The 20058-nt window shown below is 48.6% G+C and overlaps 2 protein-coding genes and 1 pseudogene across 2 annotated transcripts; 1 reads left to right on the forward strand and 2 right to left on the reverse strand.

The window, feature by feature from the left end:
* The first annotated feature begins 1500 nt into the window (after nt 1-1500).
* LOC117836030 (aspartyl protease family protein At5g10770) lies at nt 1501-6754 on the forward strand. The gene is made up of 2 exons (XM_034715387.2): nt 1501-1681; nt 4903-6754. Exons 1-2 carry the CDS (start codon nt 1585-1587, stop codon nt 6174-6176), a joined length of 1371 nt encoding a protein of 456 aa, XP_034571278.1. The 5' UTR covers nt 1501-1584; the 3' UTR covers nt 6177-6754.
* A 2916-nt stretch (nt 6755-9670) lies between these two features.
* Nucleotides 9671-10819, reverse strand: LOC117856346 (ubiquitin-conjugating enzyme E2 28). The gene is made up of 2 exons (XM_034738734.2): nt 10523-10819; nt 9671-10370 (listed from the first exon to the last, which is right to left on the reverse strand). The coding sequence occupies exons 1-2, from the start codon at nt 10808-10810 to the stop codon at nt 9993-9995; spliced, it is 666 nt and encodes a 221-aa protein (XP_034594625.1). The 5' UTR covers nt 10811-10819; the 3' UTR covers nt 9671-9992.
* A 1886-nt stretch (nt 10820-12705) lies between these two features.
* LOC117836068 (ubiquitin-conjugating enzyme E2 5A-like) lies at nt 12706-19973 on the reverse strand (annotated as a pseudogene).
* Between the last annotated feature and the right edge of the window lie 85 nt (nt 19974-20058).

Consider the following 20058-nt stretch of genomic DNA (forward strand, 5'->3'; position numbering starts at 1 on the left):
TTTGCGAGATGAATCTATTAAACCTAATTAGTCCATGATTTGACAATGTGATGCTACAGTAAACATGTGCTAACGATGGATTAATTAGGCTTAATAGATTCGTCTCGTGAATTAGCCTTCATCTGTGTAATTAGTTTTATAATTAGCTCATGTTTAGTCCTCCTAATTAGTCTCCGAATATTTGATGTGACATAAATTTTAGTCAGGACTAAAGATCCAAACACCCCCTATGATAGATGAAACTTGGTTAGTGCTGCAGGAACATGATAACACGATGACATGACGTGATATGATAATGTGCTGTGCCGGTATATGAAGATTAGCACGTCACTTTCTCTTATTCCTCGATCTGATTCTGAAGAAGCGAGAGTGAGGCTATACTAGGTTAAAGTTTAGCCCTTGTCACGTCGAATATTCGGATGCTAATTAGAAGGACTAAATATGAGCTAATTATAAAACTAATTGCAGAACCGTTGGGCTAATTTGCGAGACAAATCTATTAAAGCCTAATTAATCCATCATTAGCAAATGGTTACTGTAGCACCACATTGTTAAATCATGGATTAATTAAGATTAATAGATTCGTCTCGCGAATTAGCCTCCATCTGTGCAATTAGTTTTATAATTAGCTTATGTTCAATACTTCTAATTAGTATCAAACATCCGATGTGATAGCGGCTAAAGTTTAGGGAGAGCCAAACAGACCCTGAGAATAAGTAACTGGAACCCTAACCAAGTGGCTATCTACCATCAGGAAGCCTGTACATCTGCTAGTGGCAAACCTACATCGCTACATCATCTTCCTCTTCTTTTCTATCCCACACGAATGTGGTAGGAGTAGGAGCTCTGCCTATTCAATCAGGCGAGGACGGAGGGTTCTGATGTACGAACAACATGCACCGATCCAGCACCAAGAGATAACAACGCATATCATTTGCCGTTTGGTAAGTGGTAACCACCTCGATCGGTCCACCATTTGTCAAAGCTATAGTACGACTGATGCTGCCCGCCATTTATAGTCGACGGGAGTTCTGTTTGGAATTTAGATTGACAGGTGCGCTTAACCGCCAGCTTAATCGGGCCCTGGTTAGCAGAAGCCGGCTCCACAATTATTGTGCACCTACCTTGGCTTTGGTTACCTTACCATCTGGCTGCATACATCAGAGAGCAACGTACAGTCCTAATTCTGAAGGCAACGATACCAGTACAAGTACACACTCGACATCTGAATCTTCTTTCAAGCAGAGAGATTAAAAGAAATGGAATTTTGAAAAGAAATTGATGCCTGAATCCCTGTACGCAGCCTTATAGCAGGAAAAAAAAATAGTTATAGAAGCAGCGGTAGGGTAGTGATCAGGTGGTTGTTGGACACTTGGACTGGATTAAAACGATCGCGTTTCAACCGCCGAGAGCCCGAGAGTACTGAAAGCTACCGCTGTCCGCTGGGATTCCCAAGCAGGAAGGGCGCTCCGTCGGGATCCCTATAAAAGGACCGAGAGGTGGCCGGGCTTAGTGCTATAGAGCTGAGCCACAGGCCACAGACACCCAAGGAAGGAGGAGAGAGGAAGCTGCCTTTCAGATAAGATGGCGTTGCTCCTTCGGCTTCTTGCCCTCTCGCTGCTCCTCGCTGTGGCCACTCCAATCAGGGATGTCACCGATGCTTGCTCGTCTCAAGTAAAGGGTACTGCTCCTGGCCTTAAACTCGTTATATACCTTTGCTGATTATTTCATATTTTTTGCTTGACATCAGTCAGCTATGGTTTCTGCGTGTAACTGATCGATCGATCGATCGGGCTTATAACGATAGCATCTAGCAGTAACTGAGCTTTCCAAGGAAAATTACCAGCGCCCCCGAATAGCAGATTCATAATCTCTACGTAGAACCTGAAACTATGATGGCAGAAAATCGTAGCTCGAGCTCAGTTTTTCGTGTGCAAGCAAAACATTTTTTTTTAATTTCAAGCAGGGGAGGTTGAACCTGTTGCCTTGTCCACGACAGGCATAAAGTGAGTAATAACTGAATGAAAGGTGACACACAGCTAGGGTGGGAGCCGAAGGACACTCGCGGTGTAGATCGAATCTTTCCAGAACTCGCAGGGGAAAAAAAATACCATCGGCAACAGGATAAAAGCATGTTAGGTACACCGTACACGTATATATACGATCCGTAGATCGATTATGAATGAATACTTTCACGGTTCCATCGCCACCAGCACGAAAAAAGCGTCCAGCTAGGTGCGTGTATTTTCCCTTTTCTGACGGCCAATTGGTGCTCTCAGCCTTTGTGCCCGCTGCTGATAGCCTGGCTGGTGTGAGTCACAGACCATAGGAATATAGGATCTCTTCTTTGACTCAAAACAGTGGAGGAGACGACACGCCGTACGTCCGACTTTGGTACCATTCCTAGGCTAATCAACCGGTTTGTTTGCGTCTGCCGACATGCATAGAAGTTCTCTGGCAACTGGCCATTTCAACTTGCACTGAAATGATGAAATCTAGACCTGAATTCAGACGAGACAACATGAAGCCTATCTAGACTTGGATTCAGTATCGCCTCCCCCAGTGGAATTGATGGCAATTCATTCAGTGCCATACTGCCATAGCTCGTATGATGTCTGCACTCGATCCACGGCACTGCAGAGTTCAGGTTCAGATGAAGCGTGTCCTCCATCTTCCCCCGTGAAACCAATCAAACCGTTCTCCCACCGCCAACCACCATAGCTATCACGTCCGCAAAGCGAAGGATGGCCGCGGAAATGGGCAGCCGTGCCAGCCAACTCGCTCCGCGCCAGAGATGCCGCCGGACAGGCATGGTTTTCAATGCCGATCGCGATGAAGATGCCGTCCTCCTTTCCTCTCCACGACCCCGTGCCTGCGTGTACCCACACGGCATCACGGCTGCCAGAAATGTGCTGTGCTCGTAGTAGCCGTCCCTGGGGTTGCAGTGGCCCTGCTTCCTTTCGAAAATACTCCTGCAAGTGATCGAGAATAGCCGCTAAAATGGGTCCTCCAATGGTCTAGCGTGACGGTGCAGCACACAGTCTTCGTCCTTCTTTTTGGGAAAATATCTTTCTGGTGGTGTTTTCTGTTTTTTTTACAAAAAAATTTATGAGGTGTGCAATATGATTGGATGGTTTGTACTTGGGCGCAAAAGTCACATAAAGCGTTTCCAAACGGATGGTCCATTGTGATGACAAGCCGACAACCACTCCAATTATCCTGGTGTTGGCAATTTAGTATAACATTTTTTCCTTTTTCTTTGCGGGATTGTTTTAAATTTCTTTATCTGTTAGGATCTCATTAATATCTTGCTAACTACCAACTAAACCCATTCGCTTCGGATTTTTTTTCTCGTGTTGCATTTTCGGTAGTGCTGATTTCACGGGGTGTTTGGTTCCATGGACTAATTTCACGTGTTTGGTTCCACGGACTAATGTTTAGTCCCTGTCACATCAAATGTTTAGATACTAATTAGGAGTATTAAACATAGACTAATTACAAAACCAATTGCACAGATTGAGGCTAATTCGAGATGACGAATCTATTAAGCCTAATTAATTCATGATTAGCACATATTTACTGTAGTATCACATTGTCAAATCATGGAGTAACTAGGCTTAATAGATTTGTCTCGCGAATTAGCCTCCATATGTGCAATTGGTTTTATAATTAGCTCATATTTAGTCCTCCTAATTAGTATCTAAATATTTAATGTGACAGGGACTAAACTTTAGTCCGTGGAACCAAACATCCGCTCAAACGAGGTGAAAATTTAATCTTCAGTTACCAAAGAGTACCAACAACTTGACTGTTCTAGTAGGTGGCTAGAGCTAATATGTGTTCTACGAATCGAGCATGTGCTCAAGCTTAACACGTGATTGCTCAATTTGTCCCCAAGCTACTGTTTCTACATGTACATATGAACATGTGAAAAAAAATTAGATCAATAGGAACTAGGCGATTTTTCATTAAGAAGAAGAGATTCGAACTTGGATGGTTAGAATGTACGACCACACCTCCACTTAACCAGTTGAGATAGACTCACTTTGTACATGTACATGTGAAAATATATTAAGACACATTTAATGTCTTGTTACTCATGAAACATATGGATCGTACTGTTAAATCCATGTCAATAATCCGCCTGTTCGGCTGGACTTATAAGCCGGCTGAAAAGTTGAAACGGCTGATTTGTTGGGAGAGAAAAATATTATTCGGTGGTTGATAAGCTGAAGCGAACAGAGCGAATAGCTTCTCTGCCAACCACCTCTAAGGCTCTAACACGTCTTGGGTGGAATTTAATACGATTACAACCATTTGATGTGTACATGGTGCACATACCCCCGTATATGGCTGAATCACGTCATGTGATTGCCGCTCGCGAAGCCGTCCCAACCTGTAAAATAAAAAGTATTCTTGCAAGCTTTTGTTTGATCATGTGATCCAGAACTCTTGGGAATAATTTAAGTTAGCACTGGTGACTGCTGCGCATCAGTGCATGTTCCAAGACAGTCTAAAACATATAGTCCAAGTTCACACTTCACAGTAACACACGAATACAAGCCTTTATTAGAAAAACAATAAATAAAAATAGCATGGAAATGTGTACACATATCGATTTTTTTATATATGTTGGCCACGTTGCTACGTTTGGTAAGACGTCAATACGTTATGCATCACTATCTAATCATGGCACCACTAAAAAACTGGTGCGGTAGGCTTAGTGCGTGCAGTGCGTACGTGTTCGGGTGTCGTGCCCGCGATCATGCTGCCTTTCTTTTCTAGGCGTGACATGCAGCAGGAACGTAAAAAACGTTACAACTTTTGTAACGGTGGCAGTAATTAACTTGGCACGGACGGAGGTAAAAAAAAAAGTTAATTTGTTGCTGATGAACTGCACAGATTTCCCGCACCTCAACAGCTCCGGGATCCACCTGACGCTGCACCACCCGCGGAGCCCCTGCTCGCCGGCGCCGCTCCCCGCCGACCTCCCCTTCTCCGCGGTGCTCACCCACGACGACGCGCGCATCGCCTCCCTCGCCGCGCGCCTCGCCAAGACGCCGTCCTCGCGGCCCACCGCGCTCGACGAGTCGTCGTCTCCCGACGAGTCCCTCGCGTCCGTGCCGCTGGGCCCGGGCACCTCGGTGGGCGTGGGCAACTACGTCACCCGCATGGGCCTCGGCACGCCGGCCAAGTCCTACGTCATGGTCGTGGACACGGGGTCCTCCCTCACCTGGCTCCAGTGCTCCCCCTGCGTGGTGTCGTGCCACCGCCAGTCGGGCCCCGTGTTCAACCCCAAGGCGTCCAGCTCCTACGCCTCCGTCTCCTGCTCCGAGCCCCAGTGCAGCGACCTCACCTCCGCCACGCTCAACCCCGCCGCCTGCTCCACCTCCAACGTCTGCGTCTACCAGGCCAGCTACGGGGACAGCTCCTTCTCCATGGGGTACCTGAGCAAGGACACCGTGTCGCTGGGCTCCAGCAGCATGCCCAACTTCTACTATGGGTGCGGGCAGGACAACGAGGGGCTCTTCGGCCGCTCGGCGGGGCTCATCGGCCTGGCGCGCAACAAGCTGTCGCTGCTGTACCAGCTCGCACCCACCCTGGGCTACTCCTTCTCCTACTGCCTGCCGACGTCGTCGTCGTCGTCCGGGTACCTGTCCATCGGCTCCTACAACCCGGGGCAGTACTCGTACACGCCCATGGCGTCGAACTCGCTGGACGACTCGCTCTACTTCATCAAGCTGACGGGGATCACCGTCGCGGGGAAGCCGCTCTCCGTGTCGTCGTCGGCCTACTCCAGCCTGCCGACCATCATCGACTCCGGCACGGTGATCACGCGCCTGCCCACGGGGGTGTACTCGGCGCTCAGCAAGGCCGTTGCGGCGGCCATGAAGGGGACCCCCCGCGCGTCGGCCTTCTCCATCCTCGACACGTGCTTCCAGGGCCAGGCGTCGCGGCTGCGCGCGCCGGCGGTCAGCATGGCCTTCGACGGCGGCGCGGCCCTGAAGCTGGCGGCGCGGAACCTGCTCGTGGACGTGGACAGCGCCACGACGTGCCTGGCGTTCGCGCCCGCACGGAGCGCCGCCATCATCGGGAACACGCAGCAGCAGACCTTCAGCGTCGTCTATGACGTCAAGAGCAAAAGGATCGGGTTCGCCGCCGGCGGCTGCAGCTGAGAAGGAAGCTACGCACACGGACGGGCTCGCACTGGTAACTAAATTAATTAATGAGCAGCGCATCTACCGCTTGCTTTCGTCTGAACTCATCATTTCGACCACGCAAGCTCAGCTCCTTACAGTGCATGCATGTGGCGTGGATAAAATACACGCATGAGAAAGGTGAGGTACAGGAAAGCTGATTAAAGGAAGTACGCGTTGCTCAAGCACCTAGCTTGGTGTACATTACATGTTTATTAATTACCTCTTCGTTACATAAAAGAAACGCATAAAACAGTATTACAGGAGCACTAGGATATTTATGATATTGTTCAGGCCAGGTATGTGAGAAGTGAAAAGCACAATAGCCAACAGATAGCATGTAGCATGTGATTCTTTGGCAAAAAAAAAAACTTTGTGTAGGTAAATTAAAGGACTATGTATATTTCTGATTTCCTTCTTACAACTTCCAAGGATCATTCCTCCCTTGTACACAGTGGGAGTATATTGTAACCGGGAGGTATATGATATGTATGCGCTGTATGCATTTTACTTTGTGATATATTAACAAAATGAAAAATATCTTGTTCCTGACTTTATTACCTTGGAAGAATTATCATTATCATTGTTAAATTTGCCCTGCACCTTTTTTTTTTGCACCATGTACGATCGGCCATGGGCCGGCCGAACAAGTGGTTAGCAAAAGATGTACGGATTACAGTAGTACAACCAGTAGGAGAATAAAGAGAGAAGCTTTAGTTGTTCGAATGTTTGTGTCTCCAATAATTGGAGCACAAAAAATTAAAAGCGAGGCCGGGTAGGCTTTCGCTAGTGCTTTTCCGTTATGAGCCGGAAAGATACCGAACGTGACATTCTTTTACGTCGAAGCATGTTCATCTCGGTTGCCTTTCGAGATTCCAGGGAGGACGACAGACTCGCGCATCCGCGACACACTTCAGGAACCTTTTGCAAGCCAGACTACCTCGCGCCACCGCCATGGCCACTGCCCACTGACGAAGTGACGATGATGGCCATTTCCTTCGGACATCTCAAAAGATATTTTTTGTTGCAAGTGCACCGATCTGAGTGCTGCACAGTTGCGCACTCTTTCTTGCTCACCGTATTCCTGTTGCAATTGCATTGGGGTGGTCCATCTGAAGGGACCTGTTAGGCTACGGTAGGTACGTGGGGATAGACCGACAGACGCTTATCGTTGTGCGCATTGAGAGTTTGAGACGTTTCTGTAGAGCGCTAGCTCTAATAGACTGTTTCTCCGACGTGGACTGGTGAACTACGAGAAGCCCGGCCGGGTCGGCCTCAATACTCAAGTGGCAGACGACGCCTCTCTTAACTAACCGTGCCAATGGTGGCTGATGAGCCGTCTACGTACTCGGCTATTTAGCTTGTACACTAGCACTCTGTGGTTTAGCACCCCGCATCTGGGCGGTGCCGCTGCTGGTGGTGGGCGCGGTACGTGGCCCCATTCGGAACGCGACGGGCATGCTTACCCCCACTTCTCGCCGGCGCAGGCACAGCAACGCCTGTGCTAGCGGCCGGGGGGAGGCGATGGCCTGTGCGGATGTGACGCGGCAGGCAGGGAGGTGCGCGCCCGCGGCATGCCGAGCGGCGTCGAGCTCGCCATGGGATTCGTTCGCGACGGGCCGCAGCGCGGACTCATCATGAGTTCATGGTATTTCTGGGGGGAGTGGGGGGTGACGGATGATGCGCTAGCTGCGCGCGGTCTCGTCGACGCACAAGTTCTTTCGGTACTCCGTCGGCGTCCGCTGGTTGGTCCAGCGCAAACGCCCGCGCACGACACGGCGGGTCAGTTTCTCCCGCCATGCCCGCCGGGCCCCACCGCAGGACCCCCCCGGGCCCGGGGGCGATCTGCGTAGCTGTGCCGAAAGGAGTCGCATTGAAGGCCGTCCACTCCACCCAGGTGTGCTAACCTGCAAGAGGCGGCCGGGGACCCGGAGTTGATCGATCGACATCGACCTCCTGCTGCTTCTTCACGCGGTGCCGGGGGAGGCCCGTTCGCCGGATTTTGTCGCGGGGCGCGGCTCCGTCAGGGTGGACCTGCCTCGCAGGTTGGGACCGTCGGATTCGTTCGTCCCGGACCCGGAGCTGGCTACGGCCTGGGTACGGCGGTACGGGGGGCGCTTATCAATATCCTGGTGTACGATTGCCGGTTTTGGTATCAGAGGACGAGCGGAGCGGAGGCGCCAGCCATGACTGTCGGTGTCGGTACGTCATCGACGGAATGACGGCGTTTTCAGCTGTGCGCACTGTGAACGTTCTTCTATACTGTGCGTATCGTTCGGCCGGCGAGAAAAACGGCGGGTACTGTGCACACAGCTGTAAGTGCAGCGTACGTTACGCCATGTCGGCGAACAAACTTGCGCGGACCAACTGGATGTCGGTCGGTCGGTGCGGACGGACGCGTTGTCAGACAGGCCTGTTGGTGTTCGTTTCCAGGGCCGAAGTCGCGCGGCCTGTTGTTGGTCTGGGGCTCGGGGCCTTGTCAAAAAAGACAGGCCTGTTGGTGCTCTTGGGCTCCGAGAGAACCGGCGTTGGCTTTCTCTGATCAGGCCCATAGCCCCATACGGTCCATTTTCAGCAGTTGCGTGTGTTTCCCGCGTAGCTCCATTCTGCTGCTTTCTGTTTGCATCAAACGTGAGGCAGTCACTACTGGATGAAGCTATATTACTATTTCTTTCGCGTTTTGCACCTGCCTTTTCCTAAGCTCCTTGTTTAGTTCACCTCCAACTTCCAACTTTGACACTATGCAAAAAGAAGATTCCCCATCACATCAAACTTGCGTTACATGCATGGAGTACTAAATGTAGACGAAATTAAAAACTAATTGCACAGTTTTGTTGTACTTTGCGAGACGAATCTTTTGAGCCTAATTAGTCAATGTTTGGACAATGATTCACAAATACAAACGAAACGCTACAGTGTGCTACAGTGCTGTAACAGTAATTTGGCACCTCCAAACTTTGGCAACTAAACAAGGCTAAGTTAGGTTGCAGTACTCAACACAAACTGCCCTTCCAGCTGTAAGCAACCGACGTGCTAGCTTAATCAGTGGTGGAGCCAGCCATGATTCCTAGGGAAGCTCTTCTTCTTCCTCCCTCTTCCTCCATCTTCTTCCTCCTCCTTTATCCTAAAAAATGGAGGGGGGACTCAAGGGGGAGCTCCATTGTTTTTGGGCATCAATCTTTCTCCCTAAAAGGGACTGCTAAAGTAGAAACTAGAGCAAACTTAGTGCACAAGGTTGACCTATAACTAGAATTCTAAAAAAAGCTTGACTTCAACCGTCACGTTTGGGCACATCCCCAACCTGTTTTATTTGGACCTCTCCACCTTTCAAAAAACAGGTCAAGTACGTCGCCTCGAAGATAATTGCGTACGATCGAAAGATAACTGCATCACAGTCCATTGTCGCGAGTCCCAACAAATCCTCCTCGCGAAAGTAACGCACTGGAATGAGAAAAAATGGATCTGATTCGGAATACTAGATAGCAAGCACCATACTTGCACAAGGACAATGACTCGATCGGCATTGACAGCGTTTAGTAAGCAGAAGCTGATCCATGTCTATCACCATTTATACAATAATCATTTTCTAAACCATCCAAAGAACGCACAAATCTCTCCATAACTGAACACTAATGGAACTAGAATGATGTATTGTAAGCCTAGTAGTAAGCATAGAACGGCCTCAATGCTCAAGACGAAGAATTCGTCACCTACTTGTCCAGCTCCAGCCAGCATCGATCGCAGAAATTTTTTCAGCAGGAAAGGGCATCCTGCAGCGCTGCAGGCCCCTGCCACCTATTCTGAAGTCCGAAGAAACTTCACCCTCCTCGTGAGACGACGGCACAGCTGGGAAACGCCCCGGGACGACGGGCGGCGCAGGCGCTCCTTATTATCTGACGAAGACGACGACGACACATCTGTCGACGACGCCGACGCCGACGCGTGCTCCCGGGTCTTGGCCCTCGCGATCTCCTCGTACACGAGCCTCTTCTTCTTGTAGAGGTACGCGGCCTCCCGGTTGATGGCGACGCCGTCCATGACAGGCTCGTGCAGAAGCGAGACCACGACGAGCAGGACCTTGTCCACCGACCACGCGGGCGTCCACCAGTTCTTGTCGGTCAGGAAGTCCAGGCACACCAGCCCAGTCCTCGGATCCACGTTGGGGTGGTAAACCTGTGTATAATCGCAGGTTCAGAGCAGCAGGACATGAGAACGCAGGCGTCAACACAAAACCGAAAAGGATTCGGCAATCATCAGAGAGATCAATCAAGCTGCAGCAGGGAGCAGGAGGAGACGAGACGATCATGGGCATCGCGCGTACGAACCTTTGTGGCGAAGAACACCTTGGGAGCCTTGAAGGGGTAGTCGCGCGGGAACTCGAGGCGGACGGCGAACACCCCGCCGTCGTAGGGGCTTCCCTCGGGGCCGACGACGACGACCTGCCAACGGAGGCGGTCCGTCGCGTCGGCGCCGGGGAGGCACCACTCCGGCGGGTCCGCCCAGAGCCCTTCGAGCTCCCTCTCGAGCCGCGTCTCCCAGCGACGGGACTTGTCTGCAGGCCGCGCGCCTCCCGTGGTCGTCGTTCGCCGGAGAGCGCCGCCGCCGGGAGCCATGATGGCCGGCTGGCCTTTGCCTTAACTAGCTGCAGGGCTGGCGAGTGGCGAGTCAACGACCAGAAGCCTAGAGATGGTTCCGGTGAAAGGAGGCCATGCCCATATATAGAGGGAGGAATGGAGCGAGATGGCCTTTTACACGCTACGCTGGCCGTGGTTGTGAGTTGTGGCCTTGTGGGCTTCTAGCTAGGTAGCACTGCGTACGTGGTGACACGCCGTGATCCCGTGATTGGCCGAGGAGACTCATCCGATCCATCTATTGATCGCAGATCCATCCGAGTAGTTGCATGAGGTTTTTCTAGTAATATAGATTTTGCTTTGCATCTAGACATAATCCTATATGTAGATGCAAAGCAAAATTTATGTATATAATAAAGTCAAAACAAACTACATTTTGGAACGGAGGGAGTACCATTTACTATATGCAATACCCAAATACACCACTATACCACTATATGTTAGAACTCATGGAATAGGCATGCGTACTGCATAAAGAAATGTACCACATGTATTCGAAGCACCAGATCGAACAATATTTTTTTAATCAAAGGGATACATTGATCTGAGAGAATATGCAATTCTAAGAATACTCTCATGATCAAGATGGCGGTGACAGAATATATATAAAACATACTCCCTCTGTCCCAAATTATAGGTCATTTTGACTTTTCTAGATGCATAATTTCAGCTATGCACCTAGATATATATTTGTTTACATACATATAAAATACTATGAATCTAGAAAAGTCAAAACGACCTATAATTTGAAACGAAGGGAGTATTAGCTAAAGCTACTATTGTTGCAAGAACAAGTACGGCCATATTTCGTTTGATAGCTTTTCGATCATAATTCATATATTTATATTATATTAGGGACGTCAAAGCACAACGTATAATCATAAATCAAGGGTAGAATTTACGCATGAAGAATTGCATCCAACTAGGTTAGATAAACTAAGTAATCATGGACAGCACGGTGGGCATACAAACTCAAACAGAACAATAATTCCAACTCGGTAATAAACAATCACAAAAATATCCCATGTCAACTGAAGAGTTTGCGCAGTGCCAAGTGTCAAATAACCGTAACAACTAAATTTCTAAGAAGGAGCTCAATTTAGTATGCCGTGGACCAGTAGTAACACTAAAACCTCACATCATTCTAGAAATAGGTTTCGTCTAAAACTAGAATATAAGGAATTGGCCTTGTATAACTGACCACTAACTACGTACGTACATAAGTAAAAGGTAACCACTAGTACTTGCAAATATAAACCTGGAAAAGCCATCGTTACAAGTCTCAACATCCAAATATGACAGGATAACGTGATGACTGAACACTATCATGAAAGCAATTATTCATGCCAATCTGATGAATCTACAACTGAACACTATCACCAAGGCTCCTCGAAGCATCAAGAGCTAATACGAGACATAATTATGAAGCAACAAGTAGATGGATTTGAAGCACCGAAATAAACTTTAAATCAAATTAAAGGGATATATTCGATCTGAGAGCAATGCATATGCAATCCTAGAAATACTCTCACTGATCAAGATGGAGGTGACATAATTTAAAACCTGAAGATTAGCTAAAGCTACGATTGTTGCAGAACAAGTACACGAGTAATTTCGATCACATAGTTGGATGATAAGAGTAAGAAAAATGAGGAATTTACAAATGAAGAATTGCATCTAATTAATAAGCCAGATGAAGTAAGCATGGACAGCATGATATCATAAACATTCATGAACAAAACAAAATTCTAACCTGATAAACAATTGCAAAAATATCCCGTCTCAACTGAAGAATTTATGCCGTGTCAAGAGTCAAATAACTTTATTAACAACAAAAAGGGAGCTCAATTTAGTAGGCAGTAGACCAGAAGTAACAGTAACACTAAAACCTCACATCATTCTCTCGAAATAGATTTCGTGTCTAGTAGAATGTTAGGAATCGGCTGGCCTTGTATAACTGACCACTACATACACTAACCCAAACCTGGGAAAGGTCATCATCACAAATCTCAACATCCAAATATGACAAGATAATACCAATCATGACAACATCTCATGATAGTGCCATACCAATCAGAAGTAAACGCACACCAGCTTGAATCTGCAACTGAACGAGACACAATTATGAAGTAGCCATCGTCTCCTTCTCAACTTCAATTGCGTACGCTATAGACCATCAAGCTACCTTAGACAGAAATGATCCCTCTTTTGCTACTCTCCTACACGGCCTTGACGGTAGATGGCGACGCGACGGGCCGGCGTCCCTGAAGAAACGCCACCGTCCTCCTCCACAGGAGGCTCACTCCCTTCTCACGTGGCGACGCGACCTTGCGGCGGCGCGCCTCCGCCGACGCAGCAGCGGCGGCGGCGCGGAGCCTGTCCGCCTCCCGGCGCCTCTCTTTCTTCTCCAGCTCCGCGTTGTGAGCGGCGATGGCGTCGCAGTAGTCCTCCCAGTTCTCGTCCCCCTTCTCCTCCAAGTAGTAGGAGGCGACCGGCGTGGAGGCGTACCTCCGGGTCCACGCCCTGGCCTTCCTCTCGTACAGCTTGATGTCGCTCTTGTAAAAGGCGCGCGATGTGGCCGTTGATCGGGTGGTCGAGCATGGGGTCGTGGAGAACGGAGACGATGGAGAGGAGGAGCTTCTCGATCGTCAGGGCCGGGCTCCATTTCTCCCGGAAGATGTCGAGGACCATCTGCCCCTCCGAGTTTATATTTGGGTGGAACACCAGCGCGTGGATATGGCGCAGTTCATCATCGATGCATCTCGATTGAAATTTAAGGAAGCGGGGTAAAATGGAGGGAAATTTGTTAAGTTGGGGTCGATTGAAATGAACATGAGAATGCTGGATTCGTGCAAGAAATCGCGGATCGAGCGGACAGTGGTTAGAAGTTAGAACTCATACCTTCGTCTTGAAGGCTATATTCGGGGGCTCTATGGGATGATCGGCGGTGAACCGGATGTCGATGGGGAACGTCCCGCCGGCGTACGGGGTGCCGTCGGGGCCGTCGATGATCACCTCCCAGTGGAGAGGTCCGTCACCGGCGACGGGCCAGGACGGCAGAACGCCGGCGGGTCGACCCACAGCCGGTACAGCTCCTCCGGATCCGCCGCGTGCAGGACGGCTCCGCCTTGGTCGGGGACGACGGTGAGGCGCCCATCCGAGCCCCGCCTGCACGCAGCTGTGCTCTGAAGTCTGAACCCTTGTGCGCTCTGCTCAGGTGGAAAGGCTGCGCGGTATAAATAACTGCTAGTGCTCGAGGGATCGGGTGGCGAAGGAGATGGACGACCGCGTCCCCGTGGAGGCCGCCGTGGCTGACATGTGGGTCACCGACTCACCGTCTTGGCTACTGACTAGTAGCGTTGTAGTTTCGTTCAATTCAGAGTTCAGAGCTTGTGGCCTTGTGGGCTTTCGGGCCGAGCATCGAGCAATGGACCTGGTGTGACGTGGAAAGGCGTCTGCCATTTGTTATTTCCCGCTGAATGTTTGGGCTGCCATCGCTGAATTCTTCTTGTGCTAGTATTATTAGAGCATCTCCAAGAATACCCAAAATTCACTCCAAAAATTTGTTTTGGAAACAAACTCAAGAATACGGCGGGAACAAACTCAAGAATACCTGCTCCAACAGTGGTCCAATCCGTTGCCCAATATTCCCGCGCGCACAATTCAGACGGAAATCCGAGCCATTTTTGCGCCCGTCGCTCACACTTCCAATCGCCGAAGATTGAGCCGAGCCCGCCGATTTTTCTTCCTCCCGCGCGGTTTCTTCTCCTTCGCGCCATTTTCCCTCTTCCCCATCCATACGGCGCCAAGCCCTCCAGGCCTCCACAGGCGACGCTGGCACGGTGGTGCGTTGACCACCGCGGCTTGTAGGTGTGGAAAAGGGGCAGCTTGAATAGTACCGCTGCTGGCTGCCTATTTTGCTCGAGCGGAGAGAGGAGGGATGAGAGAGGTGGCGCATGGTGCTCGGATGTGGCGCATGGAGAGCATGGATGTGGAGCTCGGATTGGAAAGAGGGAGGATTGGAGGATAGCTGCTAGCTGCCAATTGGGTGCTTCGGTTGATAGAGAAGGGACAAGGGAGTAGTGTTGGCCGGCTGGGAGGAGAGGAAGATCAAGCTATTGCCGATTTGCTTCGTTGAGAAGAAAGGAGAGGATGGAGTCATGGAGAAGAGCGGCGGCAGCTTCTTTGTGGGATTGGAGGGGTGAGAGGTGAGGATAATTTGGGAATTATATCGTGGCTGCTTAGGGTTAATGGTTAATTCATCCGGTATTCTTTGCTCGTGCCATTTTTTAATGGAGGCTAAGGCGTTGATCAACAGATAAGCATTGAGCAATTAAATTATTTTATTAGAACTAATTTTGGGAACTGTTGGAGCAGGAGTCTTTTTTCCTCCCAATATTTTTTGGCAGGGTCCCAAAACAAGTTTTTATAGCATTTGCAGTAAATGGATACTCTCTCCATTCGCAAGTGACGTTTATTTGGACATCGACACAAAGCTCCAAAATGTTAACAGCAAAATACACTGGGATTCTCAGCTAGGTCCAACTCACAGATGGAGGATCTACTAACCTAGATGAAAGTCCTGGAAATGTTAAAGAACCCCCAATGCATATTGTACTCAATTCTTGTAAAACAATAGTAAAAACACACTTTTATGAAAGAGTAAAATACACCATCATCCGTAAACTTATTCAAAGCTGTCGCTTAGGTTCATGAAATATTAGTTTATCGATCTAGGTTTCTAAACTTGCCAAGTGCTTCACTCAAGGTCCAAACATCTCTAATTAGCGTTGACCAGACTACTTGGCTCTTGGCATCGACGTGACATACATTTCACCTCAAAATTCCGACATATCAGTGACAACATCATCTTTCTTGGCATTCTCTCTCAGATGACCATGGTAGCAGGGCACATGAGCAAGTATATGTTGAGTTGTTGACTAGTGATATGTGGGGCCCGTTTGGTTCCCTTTGCTTATTTTTAAGCAAGTGTCACATCAATATTTAGATACTAATTAGGAGTATTAAACGTAGACTATTTACAAAACTCATTACATAAGTGGAGGCTAAACAGCGAGACGAATCTATTAAACCTAATTAATCCATCATTAGCAAATGTTTACTGTAGCAACACATTGTCAAATCATGGACTAATTAGGTTTAATAGATTCGTCTCGCCGTTTAGCCTCCACTTATGTAATCGATTTTGTAAATAGTCTACGTTTAATACTCCTAATTAGTATCTAAACATTCGATGTGACGGGTGCTTAAATTTAAGCAAGTGAACCAAACCAGGCCGTGGTCATCAAGCGTCACAATCAATAATAAAGGGGAGGGGCGGCATGCACGCAAACTTTGCACGGACCTTTATGACACTCTTGAGCAAGTTTGATAACCACTCGATGCACTTCAATCTTTATAAAACTACATGCTACCTCCGTATCAAAATATTTATTATTGTTGACTTCTAATCATGATGTTTGACCATTCTTATTTAAAAAAATTATGCAAGTATCATTTGTAACTTACTTTACCATCAAAGGTATTTGAAGCATGACTTATCTTTTTTATATTTGCAACAAATTTTTGAATAAAACAAACAGTCAAACGTTATAAGAAAAATTCAACGGCGACAAAGATTTCAATACGGAGTGAGTAAATTTCAAGACAAGTGTGACGGTATCATTTACAAATATCCAAGCTTCACAAATTTTAAAAAAAATGCAAAGTTTGTATTATTATCTTAAGACAAACATGGCTGAAGGGAGTATGCATTAGCATGTTTTATTCTGATATGGTCAGGACTAAATTTAGACAATCATTTTCTCATGCAATATAATAGTTACAATACCAATAAAGTGTACGATCTCCTCGAAATATATACAAATCCACCTTTACATCTTCTACTACACACTAATAAACATATAAAGTTTGTTTCACTCCTAAAAACAAGCGCACCCAGTATAGTTGGACAAAGGGAGCATGGTAGACGGCGGTGGTCGCCGCCAGGACGAGCAGGGTCCGCGGCAAACGACGGGGGCGGCTAGTGTGGGCGAACGACGGCGGCAGCCAAGGCTAGGCGCGGGCGGCCAATGGTCGCAGGCCGGCGGGCAGAAGGCCTTGGTAATCATAGTTCATACTGTGACATATTTTTTTCTTATTTCTTTAATCAGAAAACGTGGGCCACGAGAGCATTGGAGAAAAGAGATTAGCCTAACATGTGGGATCCACGCGTCATGTTCATCTCATTGTCCAGTCACCCCGCCACGCATGCAGTTTAACCCATGTCATGAAGATTTGGATATCCGGTGAACCAATTAGCAAGTATAGGGATTTGAATTTCAATGTGCATTTTAGAAGTTTGGGGACCTGGATAATCAGGTGAACCAATTAGTAAGTATAGGAATTTCAATGTGCATTTTAGGAGTCGTGACAACATCATCTTCTTAGCATTCTCTCTCGAATGACGATAGTAAGTATAATAATAGGGTGGGGTTGGGGGGGGGGCGTGCATGCTTATGACGTTGAGCAAGTTTGTCAACCAATCGATATATTTCACTCTCATTATAAAACTACATGCATTTCAAGACAAGTGCACCGGTATCATTTACAAATATCCAAGTAAAAAATGGAAAGTTTGTAATTATTGTCTAAGACAAACTCAACATCATATATGGCTAAGGAGTATATATTAGTGTGTTTTATTTTGACATGGTCAGGACTAAATTTAGACAATCATTTTCTCATGCAATATAATAGTTACAATAGCAATGTGAGATGTCCTTGAAATATATACAAATCCACTTTTATGCACGTTAATAAACATATAAATTGGTTTCTGTTCTAAAAACAAGCGCGTCCAGTATAATTGGACAAAGGGAGCAGCACGGTAGAAGAAAAGCGCCTCATAGAGGTAGCAAACGGCAAGGCGACGGACCATCCCTGAAGAAACGCCACCACCCGTTTCCACGTCACACGGGGCAGCAACGCGATCCTCCTTGCACGGGCAGGCCAAGACGACGCGGCGGCGCGGTGCTCCAATGCCTCTTCCTCCTCTTGGTGGCGCCGCCTCTCTTCCTCGTAGCGGCGCAGCCTCTCTTCCGCCTCGTCGGCAGCACGCTTGGAAGGCGACGGCGTCGCAGTGGTCCAGCCACCGCTCGTCTAATTCGTCGGTCGGGTAGTGGGAGACGATCGGCGCCGAGTACTTCCAGGTCCACGCAATGGCCAGCTGCTCGTACAGCTCGATGTCTCTCTCGTACACGTCGTTGACCTCGTCGTTGGTCCGGTGGCCGTCGAGCATGGGGTGGCAGAGCACGGAGACGATGAAGATGAGGGATCCCGTGAATGGTCGTTGCCGGGCTCCAGTCCTCGTAGTGCAAGATGCCCAGCGTCATCTCCCTATCCGAGTTGATGTTCGGGTGGTACACCTGCGGGTAGAAACAGATGCAATGGCACGGTAAGAGACCATGGAATTGATTGCAAAGAAGCGAGATAAAGACGATGAACTAATCCATATAAAATTGCTGGAGTAATTTTTTTTTGGAAACAATTGCTGGAGTAATTAAGTACCTTGGTTTTGAGGTGATCTTTGGGGGACTCAGGGGATAAATATAATGCTGAAGTCGATGTCTACGGGGAACGTCCCTCCGAAGTAGGGGCTGCCGTCGGGGCCGTCGATGACCACCTCCCAGTGGAGGAGGTCCGTCACCGGCGACGCGCCGGGCCGGCAGAACGCCGGCGGGTCGACCCATATCTTGCGGAGCTCGCTCCGGATCCGTCGTATGTCCGGCTCCAAGCCCATCGTCCTTCCTCCCTCCCTCCCAGGTGTGCTCTGATCTGATCAGTCGCCGTGTCACGGGTGCTGCGCGCCTGCGCCTGTGGGGGAACCGGGGAATCCCTGTTCGTTGAGGCGAAGTCTGCGTTGTTGATTCAAACGTGGTAGTGCTGGAGAGATCGCTGGAATCCACGGCGTCCAACCCTCGAGATCAATATATAAGCGGTCTTCCGTGTCCGACTCCGACTTGTGGAGTCCCTCTTTCGCGAGACGACTTTGGATACACGGAAAAAGGAACGTGGGGTATGATTCAGAGGTACGGAGTACGATGTCGGAAACGAGCAAGCAACCATTTGCCAGCAATCACCGAACTTGCCCAAGGAAAAATAACTCGGCACTGATAAACTTTAGTAATTAGAAGTTCGTTCCCACCATTTTTTTTCTCGAACTCGACACTGCGTATCTTTGTATTAGGCAGAAGATTGTTTGATTACACAGCACGCTCCGTGCGGTTTCTCATGCGGATTACTCTCTCCGTCCCAAAATAAGTGTTGGTTTAGGAAATTTTGGACACATTAGTAGTTGTGAGAAGTGACCATGCTACCCCTAATTACTCATATTAGTTATGGTTGAAAGATGTGCATACGTTTTGGTTTTCTAAATCCTGAATAAATGGATGTGCATTGTAACAAGAGAAAAAGCATCAATTAATCATTTTATTGGCTCTATGCACTTCTCAATACATGTTATTTTTATTGATGTGAGTGTTGCTTTAATTAGATAAGTCTCACTAGGAGCTAAATGAACACTCTTTGTGGGACAAAATTTGAAGGTTAAACGAACACTTATCTTAGGACGGAGGGAGTACTCACCAAACAGTCTACCTAGTTTACGCGCCCCGGCCGCGATCCAGAGATCAATATCCTGCCTGATCCCATTTAGAATGATGGACATACACGCCGAGCGCTGGTCGAAGAGACGAGCGTTTCGCTCCTTGCATACTCCAGGTGCCAGCCTACGAGCATGAAGAGCGATGACACCCCTTTCCTCCTGTCCGCTGGCTGGATCGACATCAGGTATTCCCACCAGTCCTGCGTAGTTGTTGCTGTGCCGAAGATACAGGAGCACCGCGCCCAGGAGAGGAGAACGCCAACCACCAAACTTCCTTCGCAACCGTGCACGTTACTTAGAATGATCCGTTGTTTCAATGTCCTGATCACAAGGGAAGCAGCCAAGCAGGTATCGTGGGCCGCGATCCAGATGCGTCGCCTGCATGCCAGCCAGAAGAACTTCGCTCTAAAAGATGCCCATGTCTTCCAGGTAAGTTCTGCCCCCTGAAAGGCCATTCTTCCCCCCGATGCAACATTGGATACGCCAATTTCGCTGTGTAACAACCCTCCGGTGTCCACCGCCAGCGTACGACGTCTTCTTGCTCGGTCTTCACGTCGCAGTCCGG

The sequence above is a fragment of the Setaria viridis genome, chromosome 1 (genome assembly GCF_005286985.2).
Source record: "Setaria viridis chromosome 1, Setaria_viridis_v4.0, whole genome shotgun sequence".
Classification (NCBI taxonomy): Eukaryota; Viridiplantae; Streptophyta; class Magnoliopsida; order Poales; family Poaceae; genus Setaria; species Setaria viridis.